Raw genomic sequence first — 25,238 nt, forward strand, 5'->3', positions numbered from 1 at the left:
ATGTCACATAAACTTGTTATTTAAAATTATTTTAAAAACAACATCTAAAATCATAAAATGTCAGATGGGTGTTGTGGCATATGCAGATCTGCCACCAAAGATGCAAATTGTGGGAGAAGGGAGCCCCATTTGTCTGTGACCTCAGGAAAGTGAGGCTGCTGTTCCGGGCAAAAATAAAGATGGACGTGTTCAACTGGGTGGATGGGCTGGCAGAGGGCCCGCTTTGACTGCATCTTCATGGCAGTTGCCAGGACAGGGAGAGGTGTTGCCGGGGTACCTGTTCCCATGGCTTGCTTGTGTCAAGCAACCAGGCTGGGTGGTATCTGCCATCTGGCTTGCATGCATGTATCCATGGCCTGACACTCTCGTGAGAGAGCAGTCCGTGGGAGAAGGGATGTCATCACACATTATTAGTGATTTGGCCTGACACGCCCGTCCACACAGATGGTTCTTCTCATGAGTTGTGAAGGGTTATCCACATGGCCTTCCACATGAGAGAGCGATCTGCTCAAGAACAGCATCCATCCTCATCACATGTGAGGAATCACTCCTGCCACCGGAGGCAATGCTGATAAGAACATAAGAACATGTTGCTTATCCTGCTGCCCGGCCCTTCTCATGAGAAAGCCTAGGGACTGCATGTCTTAACCCAAGGGGAAGGGGCTGGGCCCCCCTTCCATAACATCATTGTGCAAAAAATAGACCTCCGCCATTCAGAATTCCGGGCTACGGCTGCCTTTTAAATCTGACCATGGGTATTGTCGTCCTGCCATATGCTGCCACCCCAGTGATCTAAAGGGGTTGCCCTCTTTATGTTGCCACCGCGACTGCATGTGCTTGTGAAAATACATCTTGAACATTTCATTTTCAGAGAGCTAAGCACATAGAAGCGATCTTGCCATCCCACCATCTTTCTCTCCTGAGGGGGGAACAAGGGCCAGGAGGGTGGGGGGAACAAGGGACAGAGTTTGAAGAGGGCATGCCCCTGCGTGACTTTCCCATTTGACAGGCTTGGAAGCTTGGAGGAGAATGTGGCTGTGCCCCATTGCTGGGCAACTGCTTTATTAGATTGGAGACAGAGGGGCAGGGCAATTGCTTGGAGAAGTGGGCAGCAAGAAGGGTTGCAGGCAGGGAACGGGTGTGATCCTGGGCGGGTCTGGGTCCCCCCTTTATGATTACGGTTCCAGAAAGTGCACGGAACAGCAGTTATGGCAGGGTCTGTGTCTGGACGTAACACTGCAGTCGCAAAACCTCAGGTTGGGGTGGTGAAACTCACTACAAACCAAAGGTTCAAACTAGAGTTTGACGAGGCACACTGCAAGTCACTTTTGCCGTGCAATCATGATTCCACGCATTCAAACATCCACAAATTCTAACCTCTGCCCCATTTAACTGCGCTTTTATGTTATGTGTGTATGCTGCCTCTGTGTGTGTGTGTGTGTCCCTTTCAACTTTGCGATACATGGACCAATATGAACCAAATTGGATACTGTTGTAGGGACACCTCAACTGTGTAATTTATGATGATGTCATCTACCCTTTCAAGATGGTGGACCCATATATGGTCGAGGTGAAAGTAGGCTAACTTGTGGACCGTCTAACTGATTTGAACCAAATTTAGTACAGTTGTAGGGACATATAGAGATGCCCCAAAGGCACAGTTTGTGATGATGCCATCCAGCCCATTCAAGATGGTGGACATGTGAGTGTTAGAGGTACAAGTGAAAACTCATCTGGAACAAATTTGGTATACTTGTAGGGACACATAGGGACATCTCAAAGGCATAGTTTGTGATGATGTCATGCTCCTGAATTCAATATGCTGGACAAGTGAACATTTGAGGCACAAGTGGGATAACCTTTGAACCACCTAAGTGATTTGAACCAAATTTGCTATAGTTCTAGGGACACCAAGGGACACCACAACAGTTTAATTTGTGATGATGTCATCCACAATTCAAGATGGCATACATGTAAATGTTTGAGGTGCAAGTGGGCCAACTTGTGGACCATCTAACCAACTTAAACTAAATTTGGTATAGTTGCAGTGAATGCCACATAGGGATACCTCAACAGCATAGTTTGTGATGATGTCATCTACCCCAATTCAAGATAGTGTATGTACAAACATTTGAGGTGCTAGTGGGCTAACTTGTGGACTGTCTAACTGATTTGTACTAAATTGGGAACAGTTGTAGTAAGTGCAACATAGGGACACCTCAATGGTGTCGTTTGTGGTGATGTCATCTACCCCAATTCAAGATGGCGGACACAAATGTTTGTGACACAAGCGGGCTAACTTGTGGACCGATTAACCAATTTGAACCAAATTTAGAACAGTTGTAGGGAGACATAGGGGCACCTCAATGGCATAGTTTGGCATAGTTTGTCAATGGCAGAGTTTGCCACTATACTTCAAGATGGTGAATGTGTGAACTTTTAAGGCTGTAGTGGGTTAACTTGTGAGGATGGTAATGATCGATTAAGGTTATTGTGAAAGGCAAGTAGGCAGATTAATTCTTACCAGAAGAACTTGTAATCTGGATGTATTTGGCCATCTATGATACATTGTAAGGCAATCACTTTGCTGTACAGTAAAGGGTGATTTGATTTGCAGGAAATCTCGAATTCAGTTGCCCATTGCACCAAGTAAGCCTTCCAGCCCGCAACTAAATAAGGATCGCATGGCTTTGTGCTTCAACCTCTTTTGCTGCCACAGAAGGTGATAATCCATCCCAAATCTGCCAGCCTGCTGCCGATACACTCCAGTTTTCAAATTACATGTTTGGCAATTCCCTCATCAAAATGTCATCGCCAGCTCCAAATGCTATAAACAAACCTGATCCAAATGCTCTCCCCAGTGCGTGGCTGTTTAAAATGCCCCTCGTGCCATATTAAGCAATTGTACGTATTTAGATTCAATTACTAAGCATAAACCTGCATGTGGAGGAGAAGAGGGTTTCTGACTCAGTTCCAAAAGCACCTCCAATTCTTGGCAGTGGCCAGGACTTGTTAAATTATTCAGCATGGCCTTCCATTTTTGATGAAATATGAGACAGAGAGGTCATTGAGCGATTTCTTTCTTCCACTAAAGCGAGGGTTCTCAACTTTGACTCTCCAGATGTTGTTGGACCACAACTCCCAATCACCCTCCCCTTCAGCCATTGGGACTGGGGGTGAGGGGTGTTGTAGTCCAACAACAGCTGGGGACCTGAGGATGAGAGCCCTTGCTCTAAAGATGAATAATATCTCTCTCTCAAGCATTGTAGTGCCTGCGAGATGATCAGGGTATAAACTTTGCAGAGTGTATGTTTCACTGTTCATAAAAATAACCTGCCACCATTTTATACAGGATTGTTACCACTTGCTCACTTCAATCACTCTTTTTCATTTTTTTTGTATGAATACTAGCAAACTTGGGTAAGGCTCTTAAACAGACTTGGGGAGAATATGCCCCCAAATATTCTATATACATTCTTGGTTGGGAGGGGGGAAGGAGAATATGAATTGAGAAATTCTAAGCAGTTTCTGCTGCACTTGAAGATATTTGGAGAATATTCTCCAAATAATTCTTTCTGCAGCCTCATTTGCAAGTGAAAGGTTACTTTTAAACTACTGGCAAAGGCAGATAAGGTTGATTGTTCAGCAATTATCAGCCATTATCACTGTGTCTTCTTATCGTCTAGCAGACTTAATTTACAGATTCACTGTAAAACAGACTCCTGATTCCACAGTGCCTGATTCAGTAAGAATGTGCTTTTTTATTAATTTTTTATTCATCTCAGCCTGTCTAGAATCTTCACAGCATGAATGTTAGTATTAAGGAACAAAAATAGCCCACCAAGATGCACACCTCTCCTCTCCTCTTTCTGAAAGGCTGACATTGAAAAGCAGTGTTAAAGACAGCATTGTGAAATTTAAAACACGTTTGGTGTGCTGATTGTGTTGGGTCGGTCTACTACAAGACAGTTGGAGTATGGTCAGACCAGGAAGGTGTGAGTTCAAAATCCCCATTCAGCCATGAAAGCCACTGTATAATTATGGACTTTCATGACTCTCTGCCTAATCTACCTCCTAGGCAGGTTGTGAGGATTAAAGTAACCATGTAAAAATAACCATAGTAGTAGTAGTAAGTTTATTGTGGTCACAGACCAGATTAACAATTAATAACATTAATAAGAAAATTCAAGGAATTTCAAAGTTTACAGAATCACAAACTGTTCAAATTACTAATACAGTCTTTATGGAGCTTCAACGCCATGAAACAGAACTTTGCCACATTATCTGAAATTACAGGTTTGAAATTGGTCAGCATAATTTCCAAATAAAATTGGTCTGTGTGACCAGGATAAATGGCTCAAATAGGAGCAATAAATTTGGTGCGAGCGTCCTTATAAATTGGCAATAAAGAATAACATGGGTGATAGACTCTATATCCCCTGAACCATAGGGGCAACAGCACTGATCATAAGGAAGTTGTTTGAATTTACCATCAAGTATTGCCGAAAGGAGAACGTTTAATCGTGCAAGGGTCAATAAAAATAACGATAAAAATAATGTCTAATGGCTGTCCCAAATCTGCTACATCTCATTGCATCACATAGGACTTTCTCCTGCCCTCAGCAGCAGTGGAGAAAGTAACTCTTCTTCTTCAATGTTCATTGAACAACAACAACAACAACAACAACAACAACAATAATTGTCCAATGCCTCACAACAGCCCTAGAAGGTAGGCTAGGATGAACGTGTATGACTGGTGAAGTTCTTTACCCCCCTACACCTCATTTCTTACTCACTCCCATGCATGTTGAAATACTCTCAATATTGGGGTACTGCTCCTGCAATCAATCAAACACTCAGCTATGTTTTATTTTTATTTCTTTATGCAGTGGACCTGTGCAATGAATCAGAGAAATAGTGTTAAGCAGCAGTATGCATAATATAGAGACACTTGCACGCAAATACTTGTAAACACATTATTGTGCCAATAACTGGTAAAGAGCGACCAGGGATGAATAAAATTATTTCCTGGTTGGCTTTCTTCCCTTGACTTCAGTTAGCTGGGGATGATGGGCACTGTAGTCCAACAATGTGTGGGACCAGATTTGAGAATCTCTTGGCTGTGAGCTTTCCAGAGGCATCTGGTGGGCCACTGTAGGAAACAGCTTACTGGACAAGATAGGTTTCGGGCCTGGCCCAGCTGGGCTGTCCTATCTCGACACTGCATGGTGTCCGCAATTGGTGTGGAGAAAGCTGATAGACAGCAATCTGTCTCCCACTTGCATAATGCCAGCATAGCGCAGTGGATAGAGTGTTGGACTAGGACCGGGAAGACCTGAGTTCGAATCCCCATTCAACCATGAAACTCACTGGGTGACTCTGGGCCAGTCATGTATCTCTCAGCCTAACCCACCTCACAGGGTTGTTGTGAGGATAAAAATAAGCATGCACACTGCTCTGAGCTCTTCGGAGGAAGAGTGGAATATAAATGCAACACACACACACACAAGAACCAAGGGTCATTCCATGAAACTGATTGCCAAGAAATTTAGGACCAACAAAATGAAGTACTTTTTCATACAACACAAAATTAACCTATGGAATTCTCTGCCACAAGATGTGGTAACAGCCAACCTGGATGGCTTTAAGCGAGTTTAGATAACTGCATGGAGGACAGGTCTATCAATGACTTCTAGTCTGAAGGCTATAAGCCACCTCCAGCCCAGAGCCAAGATGCCTCTAAATACCAGTTGCAGGGGAGCAATAGCAGGAGAGAGGGCGTGCCCTCACCTCTTGCTTCTGGGCTCCCCAGAGGCATCTGGTAGACCACTGTACAAAACAGGATGCCGGACTAGATGGGCCTTGGGCCTGATCCGGCAGGGATGTTCTTATGTTCTCATGTTATGTTCTTAACCGTCACTTAAGGGAGTGATGGGCACTGTAGTCCAACATCTATATCTGGTCATTCTCTCCAGCCTGACCTACTTCACAGGACTACTGTGAGATTACAAGAACCACATTCAGTGCCCTGAGATCCTGGGAAGAAGGGCAGGATATAGATTCCAGAAGGCAGGGCTTCTCAAAATTAGGCACCCAGATGGTTTGGGACTAGAACTCCCATGTTCCCCAGCTACAAAACCTTGCAGGGCTATTGTATGTATTGTGTTGATGAAAGGGGAATCATGGCATGTTTGGTTCAAAGGGCCCTTGGAGGTCTTCTAGACCAACCTTTCCCCCACTCAATGCAACAGCATCCTTGCCAAGATTCTGTTTGAAAACCCCAGGGAAGGAGAACTTGCCAGCATACAAGGCAGACTGTCCCACTGTCAAACTATCTGGAAATTCATCATAATGTCTAGGCTAAATTTATTTTATTTTATTTTATTTTATTTTATTTTATTTTATTTATTTAACACATTCAACACAAATGTAACCCATTTTAAGAGACAAGTGTTTGGATGCTGAACTCTGCATTTATTTTAACATTTTAGGCCTTGACCTCTTTGTTTTGAAAATTAGCCCTTTTCTTGTAAATGAATTGTAAAAAATTCCTAAAACTCTTCTTTTTGCGAATGGGATTTCCGAGTAAAAATGCTTGCTAGTAAAGAGAGCTGACAGGGTCAGCTCCGTCAACTCAGTTCGAGAGTCTGTTGGCAGTGGGGTGGACGCTACACCAACAATATCCCCAATTTATCCTGAGTCCCCAATATAAGGTATTCAATATACATCAGTTCTCTCACAAGGATCCTGGTAAAAGAGATATTATTATTATTATAGACCACAGCCACCTGACCCCACCCACTCTCCACTTCCCCATACCTGCTCAACAACAGAGTACCCTGGGGGAAGAGGTTGGGCCTACTCAGGACCACTAGCTTCCCCCAACAAGGTCTCAGTGATACAAGCCAGGCCAGCTCCTTCATCCACGATTAAATGGATGATTTCAATCTTGTTTTGAACTTACCTGGCATCACAAAGGAGCATGGTTAGGACTACTAGCACTTGGATGAATCTGAAACCAACTTGAAAAAAAGAGCAATTATATATGAAAATGTTGCACAGTTCCCCCCCCCCTTTTTTTGGTTGATTTAGATGTCACAGAAAACCAGTTGTGTGAAGGCATAAAACTTCTGATGAAAGAATATCCTGATGATGTTAATGTTAGGTATGTTGGCGAAATGAAGCACTCCATGGTTATATCAAACAATCCAAACAAAGGACATTTATGCCATCAGGCTCTGTATCAAGTCACCATCAAAGATACATTTGGCTTTCTCAAATATAGAAGCAATATTGTGGCTCTTTTTGAGTCTAATGGAAATGAACTGCTCAAGAGAAAGGTCATTTTCACAGCTGAAAAAGATCAAGAATGAACCGCGGACAATAATACTAGAAGAAAGGCTTTCTGCACTAAGAATTATGTGCAGAGAAAGTGATAAACTTTGTAACCTCTCAATTGATGACATCATAAATGACATTCCTTTCCAAAATGCACAAAATAAAATGTTTTAAGTTTTATGTGAAAAGCAAAGCAGACAGAGTGCAGGTTGCATTTCCCCCAAAAAGTTAGTAATGCTGAACTGTATAACTAATCTTGTGCATTTACACATCTATCTATCTATCTATTTCTCCTAGGTGTGCCATGGAATGTGTGTCCCGGCAAGCCATCTGATTGGCTGGGGCGCAGGCCAATGGCGGCGGCAGGCCGGACTGCTGGCCCTGGGACTGGCTGGCACTGGGGGAGGCAAGCGGCAGCCCGCCAAACCGGTACTCGGCCCCAGCTGGCGGGCGTGGCCTGGCAACGGTGGCTGCGGGCCCGGCCGTGGTGAAGTGGTGGCGGGCCCGGCCAAGGTGGTGCGGCGGCGGCGGGCCCGGATACTGGGGCGGAACGTGGGGGTGGGGGGAGAGGTGGCCGGCACCAAAGAGGCCAGCCGCAAAGAGGCCGGCCACAGAGACCGGCAAGCGGCGGCAGCGGGCCCGACAGGCCACGGAGGCAGCACTTGGCGTGGTGGGCCCGGCCACAAAGGGGGCACTCGGCCCGGTGGTGGGCCAGGTTGCTAAGGTGCTGCGCCCGGCCGTGGAGGCCAGGAGCCCATGGGAGGCTGGGGTGGGAGGGAAATGGGTGGCAGGACTTTCCTGTTCGCCTCCCGGGAGGAGGAGGAGCGGCGGCAGCGGCCCGGTAAGTAGAGCTTTAAAAAATGCAGGGGGAGGAGAGAGTGGAGGAGGGGAGAGGGAATGGGGGGAGGGCAAGAGGGAGTGGGGGGGAGGGTAAGAGAGTGGGGGGAGGGCAAGAGGGAGTGGGTCGGGGGAGAGGGGAAGGGCAGGAAAGAGGAGCAGGGGGAGGGAGGGCAAGAGGGTGGGGGAGGGCAGGAGAGAGGAGCAGGGGAGGGGAGGGAGGGCAGGAGAGACTGAGGCAGGAGGGTGAGAAAGGGGGTTGGGAGGGGGAGGGAGGGCAAGAGAGAGTGGGGTGGGAGGGAGGGGAGGGGGCAAGAGAGTGGGGTGGTGGGGCGGGAGGGAGGGGAAGAGGGGCAAGAGTGTAGGGCAGAAGGGAGGGAGGGGGAGGGAGAGTGGGGCAGGAGAGGGGAGCAGCCGGCCCCAAAGAGCGCACAGATCCTCTGTGCGGGTTGGCTAGTATATATATAATTCTATTAGACGTACCCGTCGCTAATCCCATGCATGGCAGTTCTCGTGGATTTTCATGAGCGAGGAGAGGGGGAGAGGAAAGTGACAGCAGAGAAGATAAGGCAAATGGCCAGGCATCCAGACCAGAAAGTAATGGCCAGGCTGGCCGGCGGGCAGGGAGAGAAAGTGATGGCCAGGCCGGCCAGCTGGAGGGGCATTGGGGGAGAGAAAGCGGCAGCCAAGCCGCCTGGTGTGTGTGTGTGTGTGGGGGGGGGAGAAAGTGGAGGCCAGGCCAGTGGGAGAGAAAGAGGGAGGGGGGCCAAGAACGAGGGAGAACTAGAGGCATAGGTGCTCTGCGCCCGGGCCAGCTAGTTGTACATATTTTTGTATATTAGCATCTCTGAAAATTTCAAAGTAAGAAATCAGAATGTATTTTCAGTTAAAGTCATTTCTAATCCAAATAGGCTTACTGCAAGGTAACTTCTTGTTTAGATTATGTTTTTGTTAGATTATTAGTTTTCCATTATATTTTGGCCAAATATATATGAAAAAAAATCAAAGCTTTATTATTTCTATTTTTATTAACCTTGTTTTAGAATGCATTTTAAAAAATGCGATAGGGTCTCATGCTTCACATAGAGGTCATTCACAAAAGCAAAAACGGTGTCCTACCAACTCTGTGAATGACCTCATAGTTTAGGGCCTCAGCATGTCTTAATCCAGCCCGGTCTCCACGGCTTCTCCCTGTGGCTCTCAGCAAGGAGTAGTCTGCTTTTCCCAAGGTCCTTTTACTTCCTGGTCTCACTCGCATTGCTGCTTCTCTGGATAGATGTGCTGGCGAGAATATTAGGATTGACCCAATGCCCGCAGTGTCTCAGAAATTCCTCGTTGGCCTCGGCAGCAATCTTGGCCACGGTGGGTTCATGGTCTGCCTGGAGCTCCTGGAGAGCTGAAATGGCAAAAGAGAACTGGTTTGCAGGATGGTCGCAATGTGCCTTGGGCTGAGTGAGGGTAGCTAGCCTAGTAAATACTTTTCTCATGACAAGGAGAAGAAGAGGCGGCCTAATATAGTTGGAACCATTGGCCTTTTTAGTCTGGAAGATCTTTAGGAAATTACTCATGGATTACCACAGATGGCCAGCAGATGGCACCAAGAATATTAAGCAGTATCCTTGCACGCAGTGTCGATTTCTCATTTTATTTCTCATTGTAATTTGTGGCGAGGTTGGAATATATTACCAACTGGAAGAGCCCTTATTCAGCCTGGAATGTTATCTATGTAGAGCAAATACACTGCCACTGAGCAAGGACTCGGAAAGACCAGATGTTCTTCTGAACGGACACCAAGAATTCCAGTGAGCCATGGAACTCCACGCCACATCTCCTTCGGCCCTAAGGCACCTTCTGAAGCAAGCCTTTTTGAGCCCCTGTGGTCCAGTGGTGACTGAAGAGTTGGCTCACAATTCACTGTTTGGCTCCTTTAGAGAGATGTGTAAGAGATTTAAATTGCACTGGGCTCCTTTTATGGCCAGAAGGGTAGGCTGGCATTTCTGTATAAAGCAACATATTTATTAAATGATGCAGATAAATAAATAACTAAAAGTGGACCAGGACAAAACATGCTTTATGTCAACCAGGCCATTGTCCCTTGGATGCTAGCTTTTTGTTTCCTAAATAGCAGCTGGGGTAGGGTGTGATCGAATTAGGGCCATGGTAGGGTGAACAGATCAAGAGGCTCGACACACGATCAATGTGTAGAGCCTCATGGGGTTGTGCGAGGAGAGCAGGCTTAGCTTGCTCTTCCTGTACATGAGCAGTCACTCGTTGGTGCGTGGCCAGATCAACTGCCCAGATGAGTGGCTGCTCTGGTTGGGCCCTCCCGCGCCCGGACATGGCTCCCTTGGGAGCTCTGGGGAAGGGGAGCACCGTCGTGCTGCACCCCGGCCCCCGGAGCCCCAGGAATTGCCAGTGCACAGTGACTTTCCTGGGGTTCCCCCTCCCCTCTCCCCCCCACCCTGAGTATGTCAGCGGTGGCTGCAAGCAGCCACAGCTGACACACGATCAAGCAAACAAGGTTAATGGACTGCTCTCTCCGTTAACCTTGTTTAAGGCGAGGGTTATTTAGGCAGGCTAGCCACTGTGGAACTAGGCTGGGCTCCCTTAGCCCGGTTTCCCCCCATCGTGAGAATAGCCTCTGAAATCTCCTTTGTCCACAGAGGAGTGTCAACTATTTTGTTTTAAAAGGCATACGTGTAAAATGCTAGCACCTCCGCTTCTGAAGTGCAGATGCTTGCACAGGGTGTTTGTGTGTGGTTTCACTGAACCCCCCTCTCCCCTTGAAGCACCATGTGAGACCTGCAAGTGGGTCACTGTGGGTCGTGCAACCCTCAGTCACCTCCGTCCATGCTGCATGGAGAGCATTTGTGCTTCAGGAGTGGAGGTGCTGGCGGCCTTTTCCAGCTGCACATGCACAGTGTTAGGATGTCGACCTCTGCATTTATTTTAATCTTTCATTGTTTTAATTTGTGTGCTTCCCCGAAGCCGTGTGCTGAACAGCGGCTTCTAAGTTTGACAAATAGGTAAGTAAATAAGTAAACACAACAAAAAAGCAACAGCTACATATTCTCCAAAACTACAATCTGAAGTAGCCTGCTGAAACAAAACAGTCCTTCCTGCCCACTTAAAAACAACTAGTGAAGGGGTCAGGCTTCCCTTGGGAGCAAAAGTCTGTTCTTAATCTGGGGTGCCATGAGTAAAAGACTCTGTCTCAGGTACTCAGCCACCACACCTCAGACAACAGAGCAAGCCAGAGAAAGGCTTCAGAAAGGGAATCAAATTCCCAGGCGGTTTTTTATATGCCATGTGCTATATTGGAAAGGATTACGGTGTACATGAAATAAACTCCTGATTGACTATTCTTTTGGAAGTTGTAATGATGGTGGGATAATCCCAGCCAGAAAGTAAAGGGCTAATCTCACCTCTTGAGGTGAAGGAATGTAAATGGATTCTCTACATATCTGCTTTTGTGCCAGCTAGGCACAGAGACACAGACAAAGACAATGGCTGGGTTCAGACATAACACAGAACCGCAGGGCCAATGGAACTGCGGTCCTGTGCCCCCCTGCTCTCCCATCCACATTCTAACATAGGGAAGAAGGGCCTCTCTGCAGTCACCGAGACTGTGGAGGGGCAGAGAAGCTGGCTGTGTGTGCCTCCTTCTTTCCTGAAGGACAGCCCCCACACCCAATAGAAGCCAGAACGAGGGAGGAGCTTCCTCCTTTAACTCTGGTTTGGGACAAGCCTAACAGCCTAACAAGCCAACGTTTGGATGTAAAGTTGCAACCAGAGGTTGGGACAATGAAACTTAGAGAGAACCGAAGGTAACAAATAGAATTTGGGGAGGGAAACCGTGGGCCCATCCCTCCCCCCGCTTTAAATGCAATTTGTCATGTTCGGACGTTGAGTTAGCGAAACTAGAGGCGAAGGGACCTCCGGTTACATGTTACGTCTGAACCCAGCCAAAGACTCACAGACACAGACTTCTCTCTCCATCCAAAACAGACATGTAACTCAGTGTTCATCTACATGTCCCCGACCACTTTACATGTCCCTGGCTAGGCTTATCGGGTCCGGTCTCAGAGCAAGGACGGGGAGGGGGTTGAGCATCACCCTGCCCCTCCTCTGTCCCAGGCTGATTGTTCTTTGTGTCTGCCCCTCTCCAGGGCCCCCTGACACTTACCACCAGCCGGCCTCCCATCCCCATCCGGCTCCTTATGTGCCTCCTCACATATCGCTATGCACCATCCACCCCCAATTATGGGGCTAATGCCCCTTTTTCTTCCCTGTAATTGTCTATCCTTTACAGCTGCTGCCAATGTCTCCCCCTTCTCCCTCCTCCTGCTCAGACCCCCTCCCTTGGGAGGCATGCTGCTGACGTTATCCTCTTGTGCCTCCCCTTCTGTTCTTTTAGGGCTCTGCTCCTCCTCCACTGGAGTTCATGCCCATTGGCAATTTTTCCTCCGCTTCTCCCCAGCTGCCACTCGTCCCTCTCTCTTTGGGCCCCCTTACCATCCCGTCCTTGGAGGTAAGGACAGCCAGCTTCACCGGACGCTCAGCTAAGACTTTTCTTATTTCCAAGTAAAGTTTCATATAGTTATGAATTATTGTTCCAAATCATTTCTTCAGAACCCAGCACTGCTAACATACTCACCTATATAAATATCTTCAATATCTTTTGCGGACAAATCAGACTTCATGTACTGCGCATTGCACCCTAGAGAGATCCACAGAAAATTCTCATTGCCTGGAATGCAATACTTTGACCAGCTAAAAAGGCGCATGAAATATGACATAACCCCTTTCCATCTAAATACCAAGGACATCCTTGCAATCCTCTGAGATCTTCACAAGATTGCCAATTAAATCCCAGTGGGGTTACTGAGAGCAGAGGGCGGCCATCTGTAGCCAGAAGTGGAGAGCAGATTCTCTAGGCTGCTGAAACCAGCAACCAAGAGTAACAAGGAAGTTTTTATAGGGGGTCAAAGAATACCACCTGACCTGCTTTAGCCTACCAGTGTCATGAGGCTTCCTTCCTGGTAGGGCTGGATAATCTTCTGATCCCTTCTTTGGCCAGAGAAGGGTAGTCACATGTATGTTGGGCTGAAAACCTGCCCCACATCCTCCCAGTTTCCAGTGGAAGAGTCCACTGAAGGCCCACGTGTCAACACCCCATTGAACGCTTTGCCTCTGATTACCTATCAGGATGGCCGCTGCCTGTCGGTGGGACGTAAACCTGCTCCTCAGATATTCTGTCATCTGGGCTGCCATTTCTGGCAACTTTTGCCTGTTTTTCTGCACCTAGAGAAAACAGGAAGGCAATCAAGTTGCAGAGCTTCCCTTGACTTCCTTAAATCCTACCTCTTCTATAAGTTCCTAGTCCTTACCTAGTTCAGATTGCTATTTCACTATCTGAAATCAATCACAGTTTGTTTGCTGACACAGGTTCAGACATACAAACTAACTACACAGTTAGACAAAATAAACCATGGTTCTGTGTGATGTCCAATTTCCCCTAAGTAACTGCTAACATTATGAGTATCCACTCCCCACTTCACCTGAAACTCCCCTACTTCACTCCCCGCAATTGATAGCATATTCCAAATAAGTGGATTTGGGAAGATGGCAGGGGCACAGCAGAGAAAGAAGGCCAAGAATCTCTGGGGCTATCCTGACGATCAGCAAAAATCGGGCTAGCCTCCGCTAGCCCGATTTTTGGTGACCGTAAGAACTACCGGGCTTGCAGCCGAGCCCGGTGGTTCTTGAGCGGCAAACCTGCTCTGGAACCCCTGGTAAAAAGCAGGTTTGCGGAGCAAGCACTCCGCAAACCTGCTATTTACAATCGTGAGTAGCCACGGTGCGCCTTGATGCTGTGCCTATTCATAAGTAGACCCCTGGCTGGGAGGCAAAAAGCTCCCTCCTGGCTCGGGGGTCTCCCCAGTATGCCCTGCGCGCTCACGCAGGGCATACTGGGGCTTGCGGGGGCCACGTGGCCCCTGAGCTCCCCAGCCCATGGCTCCGTCTTGGAGCCGACCATCATGTGGGTGGATGATCCGGCCGCCCAGGGCTCCCTCCCCGCTCACCCGAAGAAACCGGGTCTCACGGATCGTGAGACCCGGCTCTCTGTGTTGCCTACAGGAGAGTACATTCATGGCCTCCGAGTCCCTCTGCAGTCATGCTAGATAGAGCAAGCTGGCTACCACCCACAATACATAGACTGGAGCTTTTTCAGATGATATCTTTATTTTGGGAGGGTGGGTGTGCATTCACATCTCAGCCAGATTTACCCCGAATTCTGTGTGATATTTCAGAGAGCATTTCACACATGATTCAGGTTTTGCCTTTCATATTGGAACGTAGCTCGATTTATGTCCAGGGTAAAAAAAAAATCCTCTTTTTGCATCAGAGTATCCGTTATGCTCCAAATTTGCAGTAAAGTGTTGCGGTAAACAGGCGGTAAAGCCTGCTGTCTGAAAAGCCTCCTGTTCACACCTACTGACAAAGGAACTGGGGAAAACAGATAGAAGCAAGAGTCCAAACCTGTTGCAAACCAGAGTCTCACAGGAGGGGAGCTATGCAATCTCTCTTGGGGCAATTGCCACATTAAGGGGTTACCATGTTCTCACCTGGTCTGAACCAGCACCATATTGTCAACCATGGTTTTACTCACAAGGTACTTGCAGATGTTTTTATATGCATAGAAGAGGCTGACATTGGGATCGATCTCTTTGACGTCTTTGGGCACATCTTCCCAGTTCATGGAGCTGATACAGGTGGCCAATGCGTCCTTAGAGACCTGGATGATGAGATTAGAGATAGGGGGGTTTAGCCAGGCTATGGGGCTGCTTCTTAGAACAACAGCTCAGAAGAGGCAATAGGGGTAACTCCAGATGTGATTCTTAGGAGGTGTGATGTGAGAAAGTTTCTCAGCAGATGGAGAGCCTGGTGGAGGAGTACTGGCCAAGAGATGTCTGGCATGTGGACCCAGGGAAAGGGCATAAAAGCTATGTTTTCACAATGAAAAGCCAGTCAGACTTGGAAGCAGATATCAGTGGATACAGAGGCAGACCCAGTGGTGAGCAGCCATTTTTTAATGGCTACTTTTCTACTTCTACAGAAACAAGACACTAAACAGCTTACAAAGAAGCGAAAACAAGAGCATAAAACGAGGAGCAAGCAAGATCAATGAACAAACAATAAGGCTCTTCACAAGAGCAGTGTGGGGAGCCTGCAGGGGGGTTGTGAGGAGAGCAGGCCTGACCCGCTCTCCCCGCACATGAGCAGGCAGTTTGCCCTGGATAGCCAGATCGGCTGCCCACACAATTACCAGCCCCTGGAAGTCTCAGAATGCCCCACGCGAGTGCGCGGGGCATTCTGGGGAGCCCCCTGATGCAGGGAGGCTTGCTGCAGCCTCCTGGTTGGGGGGCTACTTGTGGGTCACCACGGTACGGTGCCACACGGTCATACAAATGGGGTTAGCGGAGTGCTTGCTCAGCTAACCTTGTTTACGGCGGGGGGCGGGGGGGAGAATTAATCGGGCTTGCCACTGGGAGCCACACAGCTCCCGCCGGTTCACACACATGGTGGAAACTGGGCTGGGCTCCCTTAGCCCAGTTTTCACCACAAGTGAGAATAACATCAATATCTTCAGAGTGAGTATCAACAAACCCAGACCGGGCTGAAATCGTGAAATTTCAAAAGCTCAGCCAAATCTGGGGGGGAGCAGAGAGGAATTGTAGCATTATTTAAGGCTCTTCTTGGAAAAAAAATGGAAGTCATATTGTTGGGATGGAAAGGATTTTAATGCAGGGGTTGTCAAAGCCATTGTGGCTGGGGATGGGGAGCTACTGTCCAACCATATCTGGGGACCCAAATTTGGAACAAAAAAACCCCCTTACATAAGAACAGCCCTGCTGGATCAGACCCAAGCTCTATCTAGTTCAGCATTCTGTTTCCCACAGTGGCCCACCAGATGCCTCTAGGAAGCTGACAGGCAAGAATTGAGGGCATGCCCTCTCTCCTACTGTTGCTCCCCTGAAAATAGTATTCAGAGGCATCTTGTCTCTGAGGCAGGTCTATAGCCAACTGATTAGTAGCCATTGATACACCTGTCCTCCATGAATTTGTCTAAACCCCTCTTAAAGCCATCCAGGTTGGTGGCTGCCACCACATCTCATGGCAGAGAATTCCATAGGTTAATTATTCATTGAGTGAAAAAGTTCTTCTTTTTGTCGCTTGTAAATTTCCTGGCAATCAGTTTCAAAAGTAAATAATAGAATCCAAAATTGACAGAGACCAAACACTGTCTTATATGTAGCCATCTAGTCCAGCTTTGTGTTTTCTGATGGGCAGTAACTCTCCAGGGTGTCAGGCAGAGATCTTTCCTTTTCAAACTAGAGACACCAGGGATTGAACCAGAGACCTTCTGCATACAAAGCAGCAGTAGTGGAGCCAGGCCAGTGGTGGCCCATATCCGGCGGCGGCGGCGGCCCCGCTCACCCCGTCCCCTGCGTCTGACATCACATGTGGGGGTTAGCCATGTCTCCTACATCTGATGTTAGACATGGGTGGCATGGTCTGGCTCCCAAATGGGACTGTGCAGCACCGTTCAGGAGTTAGATCCAGGCCAGCGCTGCATTCACAGCACAGCCAGGAGCGACTCTCCCTGCCTTAAAGGCCCTGCTAAAGAGCTAAACCAGCCCAGTCACATCTGACGTCAGAGGCACGGCCCCTGAGGGGTGGCGGCCCGGGTTCTTTGAACCCGGTCACCCAATGGTGGCTACGCCCCTGCAAAGCAGGTTCTCTGCTAGTGAGCTATGGCCCTTCCCCTAGATCAAAACAACTTTCCCCCAAACTGGACAAACTCACAGCTGTTCTCATATCAACCCCTGAAATCCAAACCACAGAATATCTGCAGTGCAAATACATCAAGATGGCTCCAGCAAGAGATCCAGCCCACAAGGAAAAGGGCAACGACAAGACCTTTAACCAGTCTGATCTGGAGAAAGGTTCCAGTCCAACCCACAGCTTACAGTAGTGCAAAAACTTCAAGATGACTCTTGATGTATTTGATCTAGAAAAGAGTTCCTCCTTAACCTGAAAAATACACGGATTCTAAGTATGATCAAAGCCTTCCCATCCAGGGCCATTGTATCTACTACCTGATCTGGAAGCAAATTCTTCATGAGTGCTCTTGGTGCCCTGCTATAAATAGAACTGAGTTGAAGAATTACCCAGCAGAAAAATTGGGGATGAAATTGAGGGTTTGTGTAAGTATGTAACTCCCTGCAAACTAATTTACCTTCCTATCTGTGGCTGCTCACAGTGATTACTGCCATTTTGCTGGAAGATTGGAAGAGTTACCTTGTTGTGAGGGCAACGGGGAGATGTTTCGCTGTCTACTGCTGCCATACTATGCAGCACAGCACAGGACCAGATGACAAGAAAATATCTCCAAGTTGCCTAGGCAACCAGAGGACTCTCTGAATCTTCTGACTCTGAGCTGCAGCGTGGTGCTGGAAGACCAAAATGCCAGTGATTGTTGCTGCAAATGGCCATGGAAGAAATACATTTGAAGGTAACTAGTTTGGGTGAGGGAGTGAGCTTATATCAGCCCTTAGAATGTCAACTCACTTCGCGGGTGCAGGGGTCCATCAGCTGAATTAAAAGGGGAACAAATGCTTTGAAAACTTCTTCCTTCAGGCTTTGTTTGGAGCGATCTTTGATCCTCTTCAATAGGATCCCAAAAAGACCAATGGAGGACACTCGCAATTCATTGTCATCCTAAGGAGAGAGTCAGTCACAGGTTTTGCAGGCTGTCAGAGTTTTCAGTTAAATAAACACTATGCATTTTTTCATGTTGGCATGGAAGCAAAACATGGCATTGAAATGGCTGGTATATTTTTTGTAGGGGTAGCAAAACAAATAAGTAAAATGCTCTGTTCCTCCCAGGTTCTGATTGTACAAGAACTGTGGTGGTTTCCACACCAGAGCCCTGTAGTGTTGCTTTCCTCAAACCATCTAGAAACAGAATCATAACATAACTTTTAAACAGAGATGTAGTATTCTTATATTTAAATTTAATATTTGTACTTTTAAACTGTGCATTGTTTTAATGGTGATTTGTTTTAATTATACTATAAAGAGCCTTGAGATTATTTTAATGAAAGGTGGTATATACATTAAACAAGGAGGTTTCACACAGCATAACACCTCTCTATAAAAACGCTTAGGTGGTATCTGGCAAGCCCTTCCCTCACAGTGCTAAACGAATCGACAGCCAGCAGGGAGTGACTGAGGCTAGCAGCAGCAGCTAGAGGTGCCTGAAGTGGTCCAGCCAACAGGCACAGAGGCCGCAGAGCTGGGGCCTGGTGTAGTGTGGCCATCCAGGCTCAGAGGAGCACTGCAGGCTGGGTGCTGAGGGCCTCGGGGGCAGTTTTGGTAGTGGCAGCATCGGAGAAGGAAGCAGAGGAGGAAGAGGCCTCTGTGATCCCACTGCGGCTCCTGCTGAGGAGCAGGAACTGGGCTCAGGTGAGGATGGGCGTGGGGATCAAAGGTGAGGGTTAGGACTCAGGTGAGGGTGGGGGGTGAGGAGACCAGAACACTAGTGTGCAGATGCTCTCTGTTGGTAAAGTTAGACGATCTAGATTTCCCCAAAATGCTCTTCCCCATGGCCAAGTTCCTTCTACAGTATGTTCTCAAGTCCGCAGAGAGGATTTCCATTGTTAAATAAAAGCTTCCTATTTGCAGGTTTAGCCCATTTTATTGCTTCCTGTTGATCCCAGCTGGGGAATGAGTGAAGAATAGCCTTTTAATTGCCCCAATGGCAATTTCTGTCCCCATTGGGAGGATCCTTTATTTATTTATTTATTTATTTATTTATTTATTTAATATATTTTTATACCACCATAAACTTATGTCTCTGGGCAGTTTACAACAAAATAAAAACATTAAAACATTAGTTAAAAAACAAAACCAAGAAATTTAAAATATGACAATTTTAAAATTTTTAAAACAATATTCTAAAATAACATTAAAAACAATCAAAACATTATCAGTTAAAAGCCTGGGTGAACAGGTGTCTTTAAAAACGTTTTTTAAATTGTCAAAGATGGGGAGGCTCTTATTTCACTAGGGGGCGCATTCCAAAACTTTGGGGCAGCAACAGAGAAGGCCCGTCCCTGAGTAGCCACCAGACGAGCCGGTGGCAAATGCAGACGGACCGCTCCTGATGATCTCAATGGGCGGTGGGGTTCATAACGAAGAAGATGCTCTCTTAAAAACCTAGGGCCCAAGCTGTTTAGGGCTTTATAGGTTATGACCAACACCTTGTATTTTGCCCGGAATCATATTGGCAGTCAGTGTAACTCCTTCAATACAAGAGTAATATGGTCTCTCCTAGATGCTCCAGAGACTGGCCTGGCTGCCGCATTCTGAACCAACTGTAGATTCCAGACTACATACAAGGGCAGCCCCACATAGAGCACATTACAGTAATCTAGTCTGGAGGTTACCAGCAGATGTACCACTGTTTTGAGGTTGTCTATCTCAAGAAATGGGTGCAGCTGGCGTATCAGCCAAAGCTGATAGAAGGCACTTCTGGCCATCGCCTCAACCTGGGATACCAGGGAGAGACTTGGATCCAGAAGCACCCCCAGACTGCATACCTGTTCCTTCTGGGGAAGTGTGACCCCATCCAGAACAGGCAGATCAAAATCATTTTCTGAGTTTCGACCCCGCACAATGAGTACCTCCGTCTTATATGGATTCAGTCTCAGTTTGTTATTCCTCATCCAGCCCATTACCGCCTCCAGGCAGGCATTTAGGGAGATTATGCTCTCTCCCAATGATACTGACATGGGGAAATAGATTTGGGTGTCATCAGCATACTGATAACACCCTGCACCAAATCTCCTGATGATATCTCCCATCCAGGGGCGGAGCTATCATTGGGCGAACGGGTTCAAAGAACCCGAGCCATGCCCAATCAGGAGCCGCCATTCACGGCTCTGACACACACCCCGCGTCTGACGTCAGATGTTGGGGCGGTAGTTTAGCTCCCGAGCGGGGGCCACGCGGCCCCTTCGGGAGCTAAACAAAGGCTGGCACTTCATTCGCAAAGGCAGGGAAGAGTCACTCCTGGCTGGCGCTGCGAATGCAGCACCAGCCTAACTAGCTCCTGAAGGGGCCGCGCGGCCCCTTCAGGAGCTAAGACTGGTGCTGCGTTCGCAAGCCAGCCCAGAAGCGGCTCTTCCCTGCAGGGAAGAGCCGCTCGTTGGCTGCACTGCAAATGCAGCACCAGCCTTCGTCTAACTGCCGAAGGGGCCACGCGGCCCCTTCGGCAGTTAAGCTGCTGCAGCAATCTGATCCTGAACGGAGCCTCAAGGCTCAGTTTGGGAGCCAGACCACGTCCCCCGCGTCTGACGTCAGACGCAGGGGGCGGGGCTATCCCCTGCGTCTGATGTCAGAAGCAGGGGGCGGGGCTATTGGGGCGCCCGCCGCGGCCGCACATGAGCTGCCGGCGGGCTAGCTACGCCCCTGCTCCCATCGGTTTCATGTAGATATTAAACAACATTGGAGACAATACGGAGCCCTTTAATTTCTCATTTCCTTGCATTATATATTTCTTTTTCTTTACTAGTGCTATTTCACTATAAGAATGAAAAGAAGAAAAATGAGAAGAGATGAGTAATTAAGCCTTCCTCCTGCAGGAACAAAAACTGGCTTTGGGCAATTAAAAGAGGCTATTCAAGGAGCACCTGTGAGATTAGTCTTCACTATGCTTCAGCCAAGATCAGCAGGAAGCAATACAAGAGATTGAGTCTGCAAAGCAGAAGCTTTTAATTTAAGGCAAGGAGTCCTGAAATGGCTCCATAGTGCTTTGTCTGTCCACAACAGACAGGATAGTGCTGCAGATGCAGTGTACAGAAGTCACCACAGATCGGGTCTGGGGGTAAAAATAGGGCAGCACAGAAAGCACTGGACTGCAGTGATTTAATAAGGTTGTGTAGATTCTCCATAAAGAGTGAGTAGATAAAAGGATGGCAATTGCAGAGGAAAGGGCTCATGTGATTCACTAGGAGCACATAGCCCACCAGCCTGGGAGTGGAGTGCCACTGCCAAACACCCAGAACCTCACAACACATGACTGTGTTCATTTTGCATCACCAGATGGATAGGCATAATCTCTGGGGAAAGGGAACAGCTTTACATGCTGATAGAAGCCCTGCCAAACTGGCTGCTCAGTATGGAAAAAAGCTTACTCCAGCATATGAATTGTGCTGCTTTTTTACTTAATCCCAATGGGTTGTATTTGTAGGGTTTAGCTGCTGTGTTAGTTGCTTGCTTTCAGTTTGTTGACTTACATTATTAAAGTACCCCAGAAGGTGAGGGATGAGGGCCATCCTCATGGGTGCAAAATTATTTGGGTCCAAGTGCCGGAACATAATTTGGAGGGTCTTAATGGACTCCTTGGCAGTCATCCTGTCTGAACCTAAGGCATGGGTCAGCAGAGGAGAGAGGAAGGGTTCCAGAGCTTCATCCTGAAGGAAGAATAGATGCAAGCAGTTAGATATGGTAGCCACTACAGAAAGCTAGGTTCATAAACAAAACACACCGCTACTTCAATTCTGCTGCTTTGAGCAGGAGGGCAATTTGCACCTGCCAAGCATAGCAGAAGAATTACTCACGAGTAAACATTTCAGGCAGGGGTTGCTTACCCCTAAGTAGATCAGTGGGGTGGGAGGGCTTGAGCTGGCTGGAGCCATTCTCAGCCAGTTTTTCTCTCCATTCTCAGCAGAGGGCCTACCATGAAGCCATCCAGTGACTGCTGCAGCCAATCAGCCGGCTGGGAACGGTCTGGATTCAAGTGGCTCTCTGGCTTCCTCCCCACCCACAGCTCTGTTCATGAGCAGATCTACTCACAGAGAGCCCTTCCCTGCCAGAAGACCTGATCAGACTTTGGATGGGACTTACTGGAGAAAAGATGTTTCTCTTTAAAGAGGAACTCAGGGCCAAACAACACATAGAAGCTATTCTCACAATGGGAGAAAGCCCAGCTAAAGGAGTCCAGCCCGTTTTTCTCCCATCGTGAGAACCACCGGGCTTGTGGGTGAGCCCGGTGCTTCTTTGGTGGTTAGCCAAAGAAGGAAACCCTCCCCTTAAATGGGGTTAGTGGAGGGAGCACTCCGCTAACCACGGTTTCCCAACTGTGAGTCGCCATGGTGTGGCTCAGTGCTGCAGAGACTCGTGAGGAGACCCCCGCCCGGAGGCTAAAATTAGCCTCCCGGTGTTGGGGGTCTCCCCGGGATGCCCCACGCACTTGCACGGGGCATCCTGGGACTTCCAGGGACTGGGTGCCCCCCGATTCCTGCAACCCTTACCGGCTCCGTGACAGAGCCTATCCAGCCACTCAGCAAGGAGCGTCTGCTCATCTGCGGGGAGAGCGGGCAAAGCCGGATTGTGTGTAGAGTCTCATAGAGATAATCCACACAATCAAAAACTGTGTTCTACCCGGGTTTGGGAGCTGTGTGCACTCCCAGTTTCTGGTTGTGTGGAAGCAAGGTACGGGAGGAACCTAGGTAGCTTTCCCTCCTATCTTGCTTCCACACAACTGGAAATTGGGAGTGCACACAGCTCCCAAACCTCAATACGTTAAATATGCAGCCTGGCCCTGCGTGTGCATTCTTTTTGCAGCTATGGTTGTGTGTGTGTGTGTGTGTGTGTGTGTGTGTGCAATCAGGATCAGGACCATGGAGAGAGAGAATTTAACCCTTTCCCCTCATGCTGCAATCCCAGCAAAAACCCCACACCCAGCTGCTATGAGCATCAGGAGGGGAGTTTCCTCGGTGTCAATGGCAGCTTCACTCCTGAAATTAACATCAACTGGCGGTGGGGGGGCATTTTCATTGGGACTGCAGCAGAAGGGTGGGTGAAATCCACAGATGCAGATTCCCACAATCAAACCAAGAAGCTGGAACATTTAACTAAGACCCTACTTAGGGCCAAGAGTGCCAGCTTTTCCTGAGGTGTATGCTGGGAACAGAGCTGGCGTGGACACTAAGAATGTCTGTTTCAGAATCAGGTTCAGCTGTTGTGCACAGGGGCTGAGCTACAATTGGGCAGACGGTCTGAAGAACACACACTACCCTGCCTTCAACGCCGCTTTGCCCTGTATCATGGGCTGCCTCACTCGCCTCCCCTCTACCGCTGGGCAAACATTCCTGCTGCTGCCCACCACCATGTTCCTTCCCGCGTTGCCCATTCCCCACACCACGCCACGTTGCCCATCCTCAGTGGTGCTCCTGCAGCCCACAGCTGCTTCCCAGACACTTGGGGTTCTGATTCTCTGAAGGCAGCTGGGAACAAGGGTGTGCACACTTTTCATCCCCAGCTGCTGCCTTGGGGTCAGAGCTGGCTGGAGCATGGGTGGTAGGAGCATGCCTCTGCCATGGCTGGGGGTGGGGAGGCCACCTCCGCCGTGCCTCCACCATTGTCACCACCAGGGAAGTCTTCTGCTGGCGTAGGGAACCCGCCGCCACCACAGGAGGGCTGCCCATGAACCACTGGTTGTGCAGTCCCACAGTATCCGACTTTCACTGGATATATATTTCAGTATAGCTTAGTGTCAAAGCATGTGCTTTATCAGGAGCAACAACAATATTCCCCTTTTTCAGGTAGCAAGGCTGGGAAAGATCTCAGACTGTTAGGGCCAGGCTAGGGGCTGGGCAGCTAAATCCAGACCTGGAGTGGCAAGTTTCCAATCCCAGGGTCCCTGCTGATAGCTGGAGTTGGGGCCTGAAACACAAGGTGCACTGAAAACCATACTGCTCTATGGACCAGGCAAGCTTAGACTGCCAGGCTCCTCCTCACTGGCATCAGGCCTGGTCAGTCCAGAAGAGTCATATTGTCTGCCAATCACAGGGGTTCTTATCCCCATTCCCCTGCTCCACCTCCTCCTCCTCCTCCTCCTCCTTTTCTCCTCCTCCTCCTCCTCCTCTTCTTCTTCTAAGTTTTATTTTTGAATTTTAGTTATTTTTTACATTCACATAACATAATCGAGTGCATTCAACACAAACAGGAAGAATGAGGGATGAAACACAGTTCCAAGGGGCAGAGTAAAATGAAGAGACATAAAGTATGCAGAACAACATTATGTGGTGAGTGTCAGAATGTATCATCTGAGGCAGGCCTGCTCAATTTAGGCCCCCCAACTGTTTTTGGACTACAACTCCCATAATCCCCAGCCACAGTGGCCAATAGCCAGGGATTATGGGAGTTGTAGGCCAACATCTGCAGGAGGGCCTAAGTTGAGCAGCCCTGATCTGAGGAAATAATAAACATATTGAGAAACTATGCAAGGAGTATTACAAACTGCTCCAGATCGCCAAGTATAGATTTGCTAAACTATGTTAACAGGATTTAGTCTTACTGGTCTGCTCCAAAATGCTTTAGAGGGGTCTGTAAAATATATCAAAAAGTAACCAAGTGTCCAGAAATAGGTGCTTGCTTGCTTGCTTATTTATTTATTTGTTTGTTTGTTTATTATTTATGTCCTTGAGTGAAGAACAAATTGTATTCCTACCGAGTATATCCCACAGTTGTTCATACCCGTTTCATAATCAAAGATATATTTCCACATCTCTGCTACCTGCAATTTAGGATTCTGAGCACACATGGTCCCAAGACATTTACATTGCTTAAGCCCCAGTCACAGAGCATGAGATTCCTGCTTCAAGCCCAAGAGTGTATATACTTGTTATCCTCCCTGCCCCACCATGAGAGCTGTTTAGTTCCTGCAGTGATACTCCTACCTCGAAGGAATGCTGCAGAAGGTACCCCAGCCCTCGGATACTGAATCCCTGCATCAACGGGCAGGCTTGCATCATCCATTCTCGGAGGACATCCAGGATGTCTTGTTTCACAAACAGCAGGCCTATCTCTGTGTAAAAAAGAAGCTGAGAAACAAAGTTCTTGCTGGTAAGCAAGTTCATAGAGTGGGGCACCACCCATCCCAGAAGTGTGGTAGCAAGCATGACTTGTCCCCATAGCTAAGCAGGGTC

General features: G+C 48.0%; 1 protein-coding gene across 1 annotated transcript in view; it reads right to left on the reverse strand.

Annotated features, from left to right (window-relative positions):
• Window positions 1–9,214: 9,214 nt before the first annotated feature.
• Window positions 9,215–25,238, reverse strand: part of LOC128348269 (maestro heat-like repeat-containing protein family member 1) — a 57,917-nt gene continuing 41,893 nt past the window's right edge. The window contains exons 16-21 of the mRNA XM_053304070.1: window positions 21,543–21,719; window positions 17,812–17,961; window positions 14,849–14,974; window positions 13,377–13,479; window positions 12,833–12,895; window positions 9,215–9,571 (exon numbers count right to left, since the gene is read on the reverse strand). Coding sequence (XP_053160045.1) covers window positions 9,411–9,571; window positions 12,833–12,895; window positions 13,377–13,479; window positions 14,849–14,974; window positions 17,812–17,961; window positions 21,543–21,719 — 780 coding nt within the window. The 3' untranslated portion in view covers window positions 9,215–9,410. The remainder of the gene's footprint in view (window positions 9,572–12,832; window positions 12,896–13,376; window positions 13,480–14,848; window positions 14,975–17,811; window positions 17,962–21,542; window positions 21,720–25,238) is intronic.

The sequence above is a fragment of the Hemicordylus capensis genome, chromosome 2 (assembly GCF_027244095.1).
Source record: "Hemicordylus capensis ecotype Gifberg chromosome 2, rHemCap1.1.pri, whole genome shotgun sequence".
NCBI classification, from domain to species: Eukaryota; Metazoa; Chordata; class Lepidosauria; order Squamata; family Cordylidae; genus Hemicordylus; species Hemicordylus capensis.